This window comes from Ctenopharyngodon idella, chromosome 20, assembly GCF_019924925.1.
Source record: "Ctenopharyngodon idella isolate HZGC_01 chromosome 20, HZGC01, whole genome shotgun sequence".
NCBI classification, from domain to species: domain Eukaryota; kingdom Metazoa; phylum Chordata; class Actinopteri; order Cypriniformes; family Xenocyprididae; genus Ctenopharyngodon; species Ctenopharyngodon idella.
Genome location: NC_067239.1, coordinates 23,446,068 through 23,461,634, shown reverse-complemented (window position 1 = coordinate 23,461,634; position 15,567 = coordinate 23,446,068). Strand labels below are relative to the sequence as shown.

The 15,567-nt window shown below is 38.8% G+C and overlaps 1 protein-coding gene and 1 long non-coding RNA gene across 2 annotated transcripts in view; one reads left to right on the top strand and one right to left on the bottom strand.

Moving 5' to 3' along the window:
- The first annotated feature begins 1,966 nt into the window (after nucleotides 1-1,966).
- LOC127502043 (adhesion G protein-coupled receptor F5-like) overlaps nucleotides 1,967-15,567 on the top strand; it is a 21,119-nt gene continuing 7,518 nt past the window's right edge. The window contains exons 1-18 of the mRNA XM_051874546.1: nucleotides 1,967-2,050; nucleotides 8,317-8,423; nucleotides 8,688-8,733; nucleotides 8,908-9,051; nucleotides 9,134-9,298; nucleotides 9,867-10,016; nucleotides 10,117-10,290; nucleotides 10,389-10,418; nucleotides 10,798-10,941; nucleotides 11,035-11,199; nucleotides 11,535-12,413; nucleotides 13,123-13,223; nucleotides 13,530-13,597; nucleotides 13,726-13,862; nucleotides 13,986-14,174; nucleotides 14,568-14,768; nucleotides 14,931-15,074; nucleotides 15,315-15,496. Coding sequence (XP_051730506.1) covers nucleotides 2,038-2,050; nucleotides 8,317-8,423; nucleotides 8,688-8,733; nucleotides 8,908-9,051; nucleotides 9,134-9,298; nucleotides 9,867-10,016; nucleotides 10,117-10,290; nucleotides 10,389-10,418; nucleotides 10,798-10,941; nucleotides 11,035-11,199; nucleotides 11,535-12,413; nucleotides 13,123-13,223; nucleotides 13,530-13,597; nucleotides 13,726-13,862; nucleotides 13,986-14,174; nucleotides 14,568-14,768; nucleotides 14,931-15,074; nucleotides 15,315-15,496 — 3,039 coding nt within the window. The 5' untranslated portion in view covers nucleotides 1,967-2,037. The remainder of the gene's footprint in view (nucleotides 2,051-8,316; nucleotides 8,424-8,687; nucleotides 8,734-8,907; nucleotides 9,052-9,133; nucleotides 9,299-9,866; nucleotides 10,017-10,116; nucleotides 10,291-10,388; nucleotides 10,419-10,797; nucleotides 10,942-11,034; nucleotides 11,200-11,534; nucleotides 12,414-13,122; nucleotides 13,224-13,529; nucleotides 13,598-13,725; nucleotides 13,863-13,985; nucleotides 14,175-14,567; nucleotides 14,769-14,930; nucleotides 15,075-15,314; nucleotides 15,497-15,567) is intronic.
- Nucleotides 9,910-15,567, bottom strand: part of LOC127502049 (uncharacterized) — a 27,718-nt gene continuing 22,060 nt past the window's right edge. Inside the window, exon 3 of the long non-coding RNA XR_007926772.1 lies at nucleotides 9,910-10,044. This is a non-coding gene — a long non-coding RNA (uncharacterized LOC127502049). The remainder of the gene's footprint in view (nucleotides 10,045-15,567) is intronic.

Genomic DNA, 15,567 nt, shown 5'->3' with positions numbered 1-15,567 from the left:
TCACAAAGAGTGGACTGCAGCTGGAGTCAGTGCTTCAAGAACCACTACGCACAGACGTATGCAAGACATGGGTTTCAGCTTCGCATTCTATGTGTCAAGCCACTCTTGAATAACAGACAGTGTCAGAAGCGTGTCGCCTGGGCTAAAGACAAAAAGGACTGGACTGCTGCTGAGTGGTCCAAAGTTATGTTCTCTGATTAAACTAAATTTTGCATTTCCTTTGGAAATCAGGGTCCCAGAGTCTGGAGGAAGAGAGGAGAGACACATAATCCACGTTGCTTGAGGTCCAGTGTAAAGTTTCCACAGTCAGTGATGGGGTGCCATGTCATCTGCTGGTGTTGGTCCACTGTGTTTTCTGAGGTCCAAGGTCAACGCAGCCGTATACCAGGAAGTTTTAGAGCACTTCATGCTTCCTGCTGCTGAGAAACTTTATGGAGATGCAGATTTCATTTTCCAACAGGACTTGGCACCTGCACACAGTGCCAAAGCTACCAGTACCTGGTTTAAGGACCATGGTATCCCTGTTCTTAATTGGCCAGCAAACTCGCCTGACCTTAACCCCATAGAAAATCTATGGGGTATTGTGAAGAGGAAGATGCGATATGCCAGACCCAACAATGCAGAAGAGCTGAAGGCCACTATCAGAGCAACCTGGGCTCTTATAACACCTGAGCAGTGCCACAGACTGATCGACTCCATGCCACGCCGCATTGCTGCAGTAATTCAGGCAAAAGGAGCCCCAACTAAGTATTGAGTGCTGTACATGCTCATACTTGTCATGTTCATACTTTTCAGTTGGCCAAGATTTCTAAAAATCCTTTCTTTGTATTGATCTTAAGTAATATTCTAATTTTCTAAGATACTGAATTTAGGATTTTCCTTAGTTGTCAGTTATAATCATCAAAATTAAAAGAAATAAACATTTGAAATATATCAGTCTGTGTGTAATGAATGAATATAATATATAAGTTTCACTTTTTGAATGGAATTAGTGAAAAAAATCAACTTTTTGATGATATTCTAATTATATGACCAGAACCTGTGTATATATATATATATATATATATATATAGGATATAAATAGTGTTTGCTTACTGAGCTTACAGGAATCTGATGAATCATGGATAATAAATCTCAAACGTTCTCTTTCACAGATACACGTTTTTAGACAAAAGCTGTTAGGTGTGTTCATACAATTATGCAATAACAGTAACTGTTTGATTTGTTGATTTAATTTCAGAAAGAAGACTTGATGTGAAATGTGTCACAGTATTTATACTCTCTATGCCTAGTTCATCAAGGGAATTTTATTTAGGTATATATAATATGTGCTTTACACCTGATAATGAGCCCACAATGTTTCTGTTATGATGTCACTCTTCTCATGGAACATGGAAATAGAGGGAATCAAACTCGTTTAGCAGGTGATCCACACGCAGTCACATTCTTGTGGTGACCTGCACAAAAACACATTAATTCCAGGATCATTTCGTAGGTGGATCATTTGACAAGGAAACAAAATCTCAGACACTTTGAAACCAGCTCGGCATCACTTCACCGTCGTTTCCAGAGGTAAGTTAGGAGTGACAAATCAGCATGTTTATTCTTTGAAATGTGTAATGCTGTAGACTTTGTGTCATTGTAATTTATTATTAAATAATCTTATTTTATTTTCTGACTGATGCCAAGGTTCTTACAAGATTTGAACTTTGCTGTAGCAATGTAAATATTTGTTTTAAACATTAATGGATACAACATTTAGACATATAGTGCTTCAGATGTTTTATCTTTTTTTTTTTAAATTTATATTTAAATTTACTGAAAATTTTTTATTCCTTTCAATAGTCAAAATCAGTAGTCTTGTTGGTGATTTGTGACGAAAAAAAAAAAACAGAATGAAAGTATCATTGATTGTTCAGTTTTATCATTATTATCTGATTATATATGCCAGAATTTCCTATTTTACAGACAATTGACAATTATTTTCCTGAAGAAATATGTTGAAGTGATTTTGACTGACATACATCAGTGAGAAACATGGCTGGTCAAGGTAGAATAAACAACCAATAAACTTATTTTTGTTTACTGTAACTACTTTTGTCACAAAAATGCTATACTGCAAACCGCTTGAGTCTATCACAAGTTTTAGTTTTGCTACATTCTAAGAAAAAAATAGTACAGGGGCGATACTCTTTCAAAAGGTCCACATTTTGAAAGGGTACTGTCTCAGTGACAGCTATACTATTTCTTTTTTTTTTTTCCCTGAGAGTGTATAATGACAAATATTTTCTGGCTTTGTTTACACCTGTCATACACTTGCTGTCAAAAATAGCTCACTGTCAAAATAATATCTACTTAAATACTATATAAAGAAGTACAGTATTTGTGAGTGGTGGTAAAATAAAAATAAGTACTCATTTTCAATTTTAATTTAGTAAGATGTACAACATTACTTGATTTTTAATTTTAAGTAGTAAAAATTAAAAGTACTGATCAGTGAACCATGTTTATTATTCTAAACTGCACTAATCAATAAAGAAGGTTCGAGCAGACATTTAAATGTATTAATCTTTAAATAATCAAACATTTAATTTTATTACCAAAACGTACATGCACTATCCCAAAACATTTTATTTTATTACCAAAACTTATATACACGTCATACACTATTTAAAAATATTAAACTTCAATATACTTAAATATTAATTTAAGTTACTGGTCATTCAAATATGCAAACAAGTCTATGTATTATTTTAAAAATTAAGAAAATGTGTAACAGAGTGCTGACATAATACACAATAAGCATACATTATATAGACATCACATGGGGCAAAATGTGTTAAGAAGAATACTATGCAAACATACTAGTTTTATATAATTGAAAATGGCAGTGCACGGTAAACCTGAATAAGTTGGACTATCTCAAAAAAATTGATCAATTTTTTTTTTAGTTATGATGTTCCCAATTTTAAGTAAGCAGAACTATCAAGTTTTGATTCTGTAGTACTCATGCATGTTAATTAACATAAAAGATGTAGTTAATTAACTTTTTTATTTTGAGTTCTTGCTAATCAAATGAGTTATTTACTTCAATGTAAACCCTAAGTTGTCGGAACTCGGAAGTTAAGAAACTCAAAGTTTAAGTAAGATTTTTATTTTGTACTCATACATTTTTATTGTTCCTAACTTGAAATATTTGAGTACACTACTTCATACATTTAACTTAATATTACTAGGTTATTTCAACGTAAATATTTTGTTAGCTAGAAAACTGCAGAAAATGGTAACTTGCTAATGTTAACAATAGCATGGTATAGCACTTAATGAATGAGTACAGCAACTTAAAACGTCTCGGTTACGTATGTAACCCTCGTTCCCTGAAGGAGGGAACGGAGACGTACGCCAGTAGTGACCGACAAATTGGGATATCGCTAGAGAGCCCTATCAGCTTCGAGTGAACTACAACAGGCCAATGGAGTTGGCGTGCGATATTTGCATAATGCGCACCGCCCCCGCCAGGTGGTATAAATAGGGGAGCAGATGCCATCGCACTCTGTTTTTCGCTGAGGAGACAATCTAGTCCGCACTACAGCGAGGGTACAGCAACTGTGGCGACGGGATGTACGTCTCCGTTCCCTCCCTCAGGGAACGAGGGTTACATACGTAACTGAGACGTTCCCTTTCAGTCGGTCACGTTCGACGTATGTCAGTAGTGACCGACGAATTGGGATCCCAAATAAAGCGCCACAGTATGAACCCCTTCCAGTGCCCAGCGCAAGCTCTAGCCACCCGGCGCACCAGTGGGACGGGGAAGGGGGCGAGCTTACACTGAGAGAGTCTACTGCTGTTCCGACATACCCACTAAGTAAACTAGACTACACTGGGGAAGCGAACCCGTAGGGGACGCTGCAGAGACCACTACCCACCCGTAGGGGAGGAATTTACGTGGAGAGTACACATATGGACTGGCCGTGGGCAGTACGCATATGGAGTCCCTGGGATGGCTCCACCTAGGTAGGGGGAGACTCATCTGACAGGTGACAGCAGAGCTGGCTCTGCTAGGGAAAGACACAGGCTCGCCATAGGGAGTTGACCGTGGACGAATACACACATGGGACCACTCACGGGTCGCGAACCCAGCCAAATGTCAACGTCGGTGACGGAGGTTTGGCCTGGCATCAGACACTCCGCAATGTCCGAGCCGAAGGGGGAGGCGGAGGAACTCGACAGGGTTCGCCAAGCGGGGAACTCGACTGGAGTAAAAAGGATGCACGTATCCGGACCAGGGGGCGGGAGTGGCATTGCAAGCCGACACTAGAACGGGCTCTTCGCGTCTACCGGCTGGTGGAAGCGAGTACACGGGAAGATACCGGTTCTACACGAAGGCTATAGAATTCTAGCGAACATGTTAGGTGTTCAGGATGGGATAGAGCAAAGCTAGGGCTGGGTCTGCCTCCTCCAAAGGCAGCGCTTGCAGGTTCACTACCTGATCTCGAAAGGGAGTGGTAGGAACCTTGGGCACATATCCAGGCCGGGGTCTCAGGATAACGTGAGAGTCACCGGGCCCGAATTCCAGGCACGATTCGTCAACCGAAAATGCGTGCAGGTCCCCTACCCTCTTGAGCGAGGCCAATGCAACCAGGAGGACGGTCTTTAGGGACAGTACTTCTAACTCGACTGATTGCAAAGGCTTGAAGGGACGACCCTGGAGAGATGTAAGAACCAGGGTCAGATCCCAAGAGGGTACAGAGGGGGGCCGGGGAGGATACAGCCTCCTCGCCCCCCTCAAGAACCTGACGATCAGATCGTGCTTCCCTAGTGATTTGCCATCAACTGCATAGTGATGTGCGGCGATAGCGGCAACATACACCTTGAGGGTGGAGGGAGACAGCCTTTGCTCCAGGCCCTCTTGCAGAAAGGAAAGCACAGTTCTGACCGAACATGATCGGGGGTCCTCTCGCTCTGGTTGAGAGGAACACCGTTCGACGAACAGGTTCCACTTCAGCGCATAGAGGTTCCTCGTAGAAGGAGCTCTAGCGGAAGTGATAGTGTCTGCGACCGCTTGTGGGAGATCACTCAGAACCTCCGGGTCCTGTCCAGGGACCACACATGGAGTTTCCACAGGTCGGGACGCAGGTGCCAGAGGGTGCCCCGTCTCTGAGTCAGGAGGTCCTTCCTCAGAGGAATGGGCCAGAGAGGTGCTGTCGCGAGGAGCGTGAGGTCCGAGAACCAGGTCCGAGTGGGCCAGTATGGAGCCACTAACAAGACCTGCTCCTCATCCTCCCTGACTTTGCACAGGAGCTGTGCGAGAAGGCTCACTGGGGGAAACGCATATTTGCGTAGGCCCCAGGGCCAGCTGATTGCCAGGGCATCCGTGCCGAGCGTGCCGCTGGTCAGGGAATAGAACAACTGGCAGTGGGCAGTCTCCGGGGAGGCAAACAGATTTATCTGTGCCTCGCCGAAGCGCTGCCAGATCAGCTGGACCACCTGGGGATGGAGTCTCCATTCGCCCGGAAGCGGAGGCTGCCGTGAGAGCTCGTCGGCTGCACGGTTGAGCACGCCTGGGACGTGGATGGCACGAAGCGACCTCAGATGCATCTGACTCCATAGCAAGAGATGGCGGGCGAGTTGCGACATACGGCGGGACGGGCTAGGGAGCGCTATCCAGGCTTCCAGACACCGAGCCAGCGGGACCAAAGGCACCACAGACCAGCACGAACGCTATAGGGCGTCCGCCAGGACCTGGTCACCTCATCATGCACCTCCGGGAAGAATGGCATTGGGGTGGGGCGCTGGGGACCAGCGCGGGCCACCCCAAGGTACCAATCATCGAGCCGAGAAGGTTCGGGACACGGTGGAGGGTTCCAGACGAGCCCTACCTTCTCGGCAGCCCGGGAAAGCATAGCCGTCAACTCAGGATCGGGCTCAGACAATGCTACGGTCCCGGAGGGAGGTAACGCAGCCGAGTCCTCATCTCCCGAGGACTCTTGCTCACCTTCCGATGCTGCGATCGACATGCGGTCATCCGCCGGTGCTCCGAAAGAAACGGCTGGTCGCTCCGTAGAGGGACCAGCACGCTCAGTCGGCAACACCACCGGTTGCAGTGAGGTAGAGGGGACAGGGGCCCGCGGAGCAGCGCTCGGCGGGGAAGCCCTGACCGTGATCCTCAGATCACCCTGCCTACACGCCGATGCACCGTCACTCCGGCTGAAGCCAGAGAAAACGGCGTAACAGGGGACCCCCGCTCCCTGAGAACCAAGGAACGTGAGTCTCGATCTCAACACTGCAATAGTCATGTTCCCACAATGAGAACATGAACTATCCACAAAAGCTGCCTCAGCGTGCTGAACGCCCAGGCACGTGATGCAGCGATTGTGGCCGTCAGCGGGGACCAATGAACGACCGCATCCAGTAACGCACAGACGAAATGACATCTTGAAAAAGACGCAGGGTTCGTCTGTGAAGCTCTTTTAGGAGGGGAAAATTCAGCTCTCTTGTGCTGAAGCACACAGGGAGTGTCAAGATGTGTTTGGGTACACCACTCCCCGAACACAACTGGCCCAAATCGCAACAGACAACAGCTGGAAATTCTTATGCTGTAAAAACAGCAGTTGAGAGCTTAAGCTCAGGCTCCTTGGGAAGCTCGCGACCTCGCTGAAGTGCCGTCACACCAACACAAGAAGTAATTTTCCTTTCTTCCTTGGCTTGAAGAATTCACTCTAGAAGTCTGAAAGCTGGAACACAACTAGATGGCTCCGAAGCGAAAGACAGAGTGCGATGGCATCTGCTCCCCTATTTATACCACCTGGCGGGGGCGGTGCGCATTATGCAAATATCGCACGCCAACTCCATTGGCCTGTTGTAGTTCACTCGAAGCTGATAGGGCTCTCTAGCGATATCCCAATTCGTCGGTCACTACTGATGTACGTTGAACGTGACCAACTGAAAGGGAACATGTAACTTACCTCCTCTTGCAGCATGTGCCACTCGTCACCATGTGAACCCACATTAACATAAACTCTTAGCATAACAAAACATTAATCACTACTAACTCTCCCTTACCATTAATCTTGCACAAAAAAAAAAAAAAAAATTATATAAAGCTTAATTTTATACTTAAAATACTTTAATACTCTCCCTTTCAAGTGCCGTGGGCAAAGCATGCTGGGAAATAGAAATCCCAGCCCAGTTTCAGTTAAACTTAAGTTAGTCTAAATTTAAAAAAAATGAGTTTGTATAACTCAAAACAGTTCAGTTTACTTTAAATATGTAAATGCTTTGAATTCAAAAGGAAAAAAAAATTCTAAATACTCATAACTATGGAAGCCCGTTTCCGCCACTAAATAAAAGAATAAAAACAGTAATTGTGACTTTTTATCTCAGAATTCTGACTTTTTATCTCGCAATTGCGAGTTTATATCTCACAACTCTGACTTTTTTCCTCACAATTTTGACTTTTCTCACAATTTTTTTCCTCACAATTTTTCTCACAATTCTGAGATATCAACTCGCAATTGCGTGATATAAAGTCACAATTCTGAGATATAAACTCGCAATTGCAAGAAAAAAGTCAGAATTGCGAGAAAAAAGTTTCACACAATTGCGAGTTTATATCTCACAATTGTAAGAAAAAGTCAGAATCATGACTTTATATCACGCAATTGCGAGTTTATATCTCAAAATTCTGACTTTATAACTTGCAATTGTGAGAAAAAAAGTCAGAATTGCAAGAAAAAAAGTCAGAACTGTGACTTTATATCATGCAATTGCGAGTTTATATCTTGCAATTCTGACTTTTATAACTCACAATTGTGAGAAAAAAAAGTCAGAATTCTGAGATAAGAAGTCCCAATTACTGTTTTTATTTTTTTATTTAGTGGCAGAAATGGGCTTACATACATAACAGTTAATTTAACTAGTTAACTGAACTAATTTGTTTAAGTTTGTCCTACTCAAACCAATTAAGTATTTTGAGCGTTAGGGTTTACAGTGAAAAATGTCCATATTCAGGTTTTTAACACAATGGGCGTAGACAGCTCACACTAACTTTTTGCACCATCAGTCACACACAAACAAGTTCTGCAGATCTTCCAGTCCTTGATTCATTATGAGTCAGACATGACTCACTCTGGCCAGATCATTGAAAGTTGTTGGCTGTAGAAACAAGGAAGTTTAAATATTTGCATAGTCTAAGATAGAAGTACAATTCTGTTTAATTTATTTTCTGAGACATTTCTGGACTAAATACTAATAAGTGTTTTGTTTTCCTACTAATGGTGTTTCTTTATGAGATGGTTTAATTTCTCATTTCCTCAGATAAAGGACAAATACTAAAGTACTTCGCAGGAATCATGGCTTTCCTGCTGACCCATGAACATGTTGTGGAAACACTTGATTTCCCAAATACAAGTACAGATTTACAGGTAGGGGAAAGTTTATTTACCGCAGAAAAATAAATAAATAAAAATCATATAATATGAAAACCAACAGATTACAGCCATTTTCAGACCTTTAAATCATTTGCATAATTAATAAAATGTTTTGTACACATTAAATCCAAATTTAAAATATTTAACATAACATTTTTGTTTTATTGCTATAAACAGAGTAGTGGAGCTATGATCACATGATTAAATTATAAAATTTTATATGTAAAATAAATGTATTTTTGCGTTGTTTTATTCCAGATTAATTCCAGTGTCATAGAAGCGCAAGTCCATTATCTATACACAGGTCTGACTCATGGTTTTGACCTCTACTCATACATATTATTCATATAAAAATGAAGATACATTAACTTAATATGCTTTGTCATTCTGTCAGTGGTTTTGTCTTTACCTTTACTTTAACAGGCCTCCTTATGACTGCATGATTATTAAAATCTCATTCATTTTCTTATATGTATAGAGCAATTGGAATACATTGTGGTTGTGGAACTGAATGCATCCCACGCTATGGTGATTGAACAGATCAGAGCAGCGTTGGCCTTTAACATGTTTCCTCTTCAATTGGACAACAGTACTGAAATTACTGCTGGGAACATTACAACAGGTGATCAAAAGCCATTTACGTAATTCTTACTACTTAATTTCATCTTTAATGTTGTTAACCAGTTCTGTTATATTTACATTAGTGTGCCAGCCAAATGTGACCGAATACCAGTGCGTATGTGAAGATGGTTATGCATGGACATACAACAACTGCAGGACATATGAGGCCTGTGATGCCATCAGTTTGGGCTCATGTGGATGTATCAGTGGCGTTCCGAGTGATGGAGAGATGTGTGTGCTGGAGAGCGGTAAGAATCATGACTAAACAATCCAACTGCAAATGCACCCCAAAAAAGCTGTAAAAAAGGTTTTTAATGTTAAAAGAACAATATTGCTAAAATGATACAATTAAAAAAAAAAAAAAAACTTTTAATTGGTTAACATATGCAGTAAAAAAATAAATAAAAAGAAAATAGATTTAACAGGTCATTTTACAGTTTAAAAATATATTTTTTTTTTTTGGATGTAAAAAGTATGAATTTGGATATACATGTAATTTACAGTGAAAATCTATATCATATTTCAGACTTGTACATATTTTTAGATTAAAATGTATTTATAAGAATGTATATTTATGGTGAACATAACAAAACCTATTTTATTCCTCATAGGAATTGACAAATACTAATGAACAATGCTCAGTTAATATGTAGAGTGCTTATTTTTATGTACTTACACACTGCTATTGTTAACATAATTAATTATATAAATGGAGATATATTGTGATGAAAAATACAAAGTATTGCAAAAGTACATTGAAATGACAAATGCAATGTAAACACTGAGCTTACAATAAGCTTGTTGTCTCTGTCACAGAACTACCCTTCACAGACTTCTTGTCTGAAGTTGAAATGGAATCATCAAGCATCTCTGTGATCGATGAGATGATGAGATTTCTGCAGAACTTCACCTTTCCACTTCAATTAGATGAGCTGGTTGAAGTATTAGATGTGGACATCACGACAGGTGAAGAATATCACGTGACCTTCATGACCTTCGAAACACAAACACAGCAGTCCTGATCTGTTAAAAAATTAGCTTTTTATTTATGTTTATCCTTTCTTAGTATGCAGTTTCAATGACAGTGGATACAAGTGCGTATGTGAGGATCAGCATTTGTGGTCGTGTGAAAAGTGCACAGAATATGGGAGCTGTGACAACATCACTAACAACACATGCAGCTGCATCAATGATATTCCAAGTGATAGACAGTTCTGTCAACCAGTCAACCAGATAACAAGTAAAATAGTTTTATACATTTCTGCTTGTAATCACACAGATGATCTTAGTTACTGTTCAAAAATTATTTCTAATCCATTCTTATCCTTTTCCCATAAGATAACACAGCATGTGCGCAACCACCAACAGGTACATAAAAACATCTGACTATAAAGTATAATTCACCCAAACATGAAAAATCTGTCATCAGCTCCAAACCTGTATGACTTTCTTTCTTCTGTGAGACATAAAGGAAGATATTTTGATTAATGTTGGAAACCAAACCATCTTGGTCACCATCATTGTATGGACCAAAAAACATTTCTCAAAATATCTTTTATGTTCCACAGAAAGTCATACAGGTTTGGATCGACAAGAGGGTGAGTAAATGATGACAGAATTTAAATTTTTGGGTGAACTATCCCTTTAAATCCAGAAATCCAGATCACTTCAGCAATTTCATGCATATAAAAAGATGAGTGAATATTCTCTCTTTTTTTTTTTTTTATCTTTCCTACCATGACTCCAGTTCTGATTGAATATCTAACTGAAATTCAGATAGATGCTGATAATACTTCCGTCATTGATCAGCAGATGAGCTATTGGATGTCTTTTGATTTTCCCTACATAATCAGTGACAGCACTAACATCACAGAAATCAACATAACTACTGGTATGATCTTTGTCTCTATTTAGACATGTTGTACTTAAAACATCATGAATGCTGCCCTAAATGCATAGTGAATTTTTGGATTCTGCTTTACAGTGTGTTCTCTGAATGAAACGCAGTATCAGTGTAAATGTGAGAGTCTGTTTGTTTGGCCGAATGACACGTGTCACTCATACGAGGTCTGTGATGACATCATTGATGGTGCATGTACATGTATCAATGCCCTTCCAGCCAATGGACAGTTCTGCCAGTTAAAAGAAGGTAAGTCCATAAACTGAACCTCAAACGTAAGGATGCATCCTAGTGAGGCTGTGTCCTTCCTAGTCCAGTCTTTCAGAGGCTTGTAAGCTAGAGTCCTCCTCAGCATTAAATCGCTAGAATCAGACGGTCTAGTAAGTGTGCATGGCCATGTCATAAATGTTTCCTCCCGCGCGGACACGACACAAAAATACTTTAAATTAAAATCCTTTATATTCACTAATGCAGTACAGGTAATGACAATCATCTGTGGTCATCAGGATTAAAAAGTTTATAGGCACAGGAAGTTATGATGAATTTTCAAACCAAGTCATATCAATTTTCTTCTGTTCCAACAGTAACACCACCATCAATACTATCAACACCATCATCAACACCGTCACCATCATCGACATTAGCATCACCATCAACACCGTCATCACCATCAACACCATCACCAACATCAACACTTTCACCGCCATCACCATTAACACCATCACCAACATCAACACCATCACCAACATCAACACCATCAACAACAACACCAATACCATCACCAACATCAACACCACCACCACCATCATCAACATCACCAACATCAACACCACTGTCAACACCATCATCATCGGGACCACCATCACCAACATCAACAGCATCACCAACACCATCACCAACATCAACACCACTGTCAACACTATCATCATCAGGACCACCATCAACACCATTACCAACATCAACAGCATCACCAACAGCATCAACACCAACACCAACAGCATCAACACCAACAGCATCAACACCATCACCAACATCAACACCACTGTCAACACCATCATCATCAGAACCACCATCAACACCATCACCAACATCAACACCACTGTCAACACTATCATCATCAGGACCACCATCAACACCATTACCAACATCAACAGCATCACCAACAGCATCAACACCAACAGCATCAACACCAACAGCATCACCAACATCAACACCACTGTCAACACCATCATCATCAGGACCACCATCAACATCAACAGCATCACCAACACCATCAACACCATCAACACCATCAACACCAACAGCATCAACACCAACAACAACACCAACATCAACACCAGCACCAACATCAACACCAGCACCATCAACAGCATCACCAACATCAACACCACTGTCAACACCATCATCATCAGGACCACCATCAACACCATCACCAACATCAACGCCACAAGCACCATCGACAGGTATGTCCAGTAAAAAATAAATATAGCACAACAACTGTATGTTATGATAGTGAAGATTTGTATCAGTATTGAGAACTGTTGCTGAAACCTGTTCATTCAGTTCATTCAGACTTAAACCTTTTTTAAAGGTGTTATGTCAATTACAATAGATTGGTATTTTGATAAGCTATATTAGTTTATTTGAGATTTTTGGCATCTAGAAATAAATAGATTCAAGAATAAATACATACATTTAAATAAATACATGAATTTATTGCTTTGCATGTATAGGAGAACAAATTATAAATCCATAAACCCATTGTTTTTTAAACTTTTTGCTTTCATCCAATAAATAAATCAAATTCATATTTTGGTTTTACTTTTTTTTTTTTTTTTTTACTAAAATATTCAGCAGTCTGAGCAACAACATCAGCACAGAGAACTACTGTGAAACTGAATTTGAAATAGTGCACATAAATAATTGGTGTCTCAAATGTGTTTTCTCTCTCTCTCTCTTGCTCTCTCTCTCTTTTTAAACGGAGAAAATTATGGGTATACAAAGCATGTCAAACAATAATAGCAGAAAATGATTTTGTTTATTTATTGTTTGAGGTAATATTTTTTGAGGGGGCCCCAGTCTTGCATACCCCCAGCAACTAGGTAGCATTAATATCGAGGATTGTTAGTTAAACCTGTTGATAATGCACATAAAAGTACACTTGTTTTACAGTTATTCCAATGTCGATGACATTAAATCAGATTTTTGAAACCAGTCTTTCTGATCCTAATGACAAGACTTACAAAGATTTAGCTGGACAAATTATGACAGCAGTGAGTACTACATTTCATTTTTGAATATATTGTTTGTGTAATATGTTGATTTTTGTTTAAATACTATAAATACAACTTTGATTACAGCTTGAATATACATATACTTTTAAAAAAGTCATAACATACATGTTACTATTTTTTATATTATTATTGTAATTACATATACATACATATATATATATATATATATATATATATATATATATATATATATAAATGTATTATGTATTATTTATGTACGAATTTATTTAATTTTTATTATTATAAAATTTTCAAGCATGCATTGGATACTTTTGCCTTTTACAGATTGACAAAAGTTATTCTAGTAAGATAACTGACTACATTACTGGTTCTGCAAAAGTCTCTGGCTTCAGGTATGATCTGCCATTTAAATTTGTAACATTTTTTCACTCAACATTCCCATTTATTCTCTACTTTTTCAAACAAATCCAGTGTTAATACAGTGTCTTTACATTGGTGTGGTTTGTGTTTCGCTCCACAGGTCTGGTAGTGTTATAGCAGACTACACAATAAGTGCAACATCCAGCAACCTTGATTTTACAGCAGCAAACACAGCAGTCACTGAGTCTCTAAAGATGCAAAAAATATATTTAGCTGAAGATGCTTTTGCTCGAAGTGGTAAGGGTAGTCAGTGCCTAATCTAAAACACTTCACATTTCTTAGTTCCATCATATTTATTATGTTGTTGTTTGTTTTTTGTTCATTGTTGGGTGATATGAGCTGTATGGTTTTTATTATCAGAACAAAAGGTCACAAAAGAATTATATCCTATGCAAAAGCTGGACCTGGACTGTATACAGCCAGACTTTGCAAAGGGACAAATAAAATGGATGGTGTTTAACAATGATCGTGCACCAGGCAACGCAAGATACACCCTTTCAAACAACAATAGAACTCTCACTGTGGAAAACACTCGTGAAAGTGACACTGGTGAGTAATATGGGATTTATCTTTGTCCTCTCCATCTTATGGCAAAGTGGTTGATTCCTTTTTTAAAAAGCAGACTGCTGTGAAACTTTACCATAGTTTATTAGCATTGATATTCTATAGCATATATGATTATTAATATGATTATTTTACATGATACCATATTTGGCATAGATTATGCTTTAAGTTTAATTATGAAATCAATCAACCAATGAAAATGAAGCTACACTTACAGTATGTCAATATCATGAACATTTACAAAGTATTGTTTTGGTAGCAAATAAATACATAATAATTTTTCTTTTCTAAAAATGTTCCTTAAAATTAAAGTATTGGGTTTACTTTATAAAGTAATAAACATGTATTCTTTTCACCGATTTTTCCCCCCACATGCAGGTCGATACTTATGCCTCATACAAAGCAGTACAGTACCATACGTACAGTGGCAAAACATTATTATTAAACAACGCCCCACTATAAATGTAGGTGAAATGTACCTTGATTTTCCATGTGATGGCAGCACTGTCCAACTGAGATGTTCTGTTGACACTGGCTACAATCTTGAGTGGGTCCTGAATGGTGCAGTAAAAGCTTCAGGTTGTACATACAAATTGTTGGTATATATATATATATATATATATATATATATATATATATATATATATATATATATATATATATTTAATATATACAAAATAAAGAAACTTTCAGTCAGTTAAATCCACCATCTTATTAATGTTTGTTTTTTAATCCAACCAGGATCTGACACTGTCACATTCAGTCATAGAATTCAAAATGAAAATTGTGAGAACGTAACATTTACTTGTCGTCTCAGCGGTCTGACAGAACTACAGGATTACAGTTATAGCAGGAGCAGTGTAACAGTTAGGATAATGGAAAAATGTAAGCCTTCGTTTTCTTAATTTATTCAGCATCAAAATGCTTATTTTAGCAATCTAATTAGTGTGCGTTCAATAAACAGTAAAAAAAAAAAAAAAAAAAAAAAAACTTTTTGGAACAATGCATTTTGAAAAGTGATATAAATTTTTAATTGTTGTATTATATTGTATTATATTCTAAGATAAAGGGTTGAATTGAATCTAATTTCTGTCTGCCTTTCAATCAAATACTTGTCCACTCCAGCTAACAAATGTCAAAATGAAGAACTTGGACTTGGAGAAGCAAATGATGAAAAGAAAGGAATCTGTGGAAGTGGCTTTAAAGGCACCATAACTTACAGATGTGACAGTAAATCACTTGGTTGGACACTAGTACGCAACAACTGTGTACTTGATATTATCGACAAAATTAAAAGCATAGCTGAGGTAATCTATAGGTCGTGACTATTGAACAATTATCTGTCCATTCTTAAATGATTCTAATATTTGTATTTTTG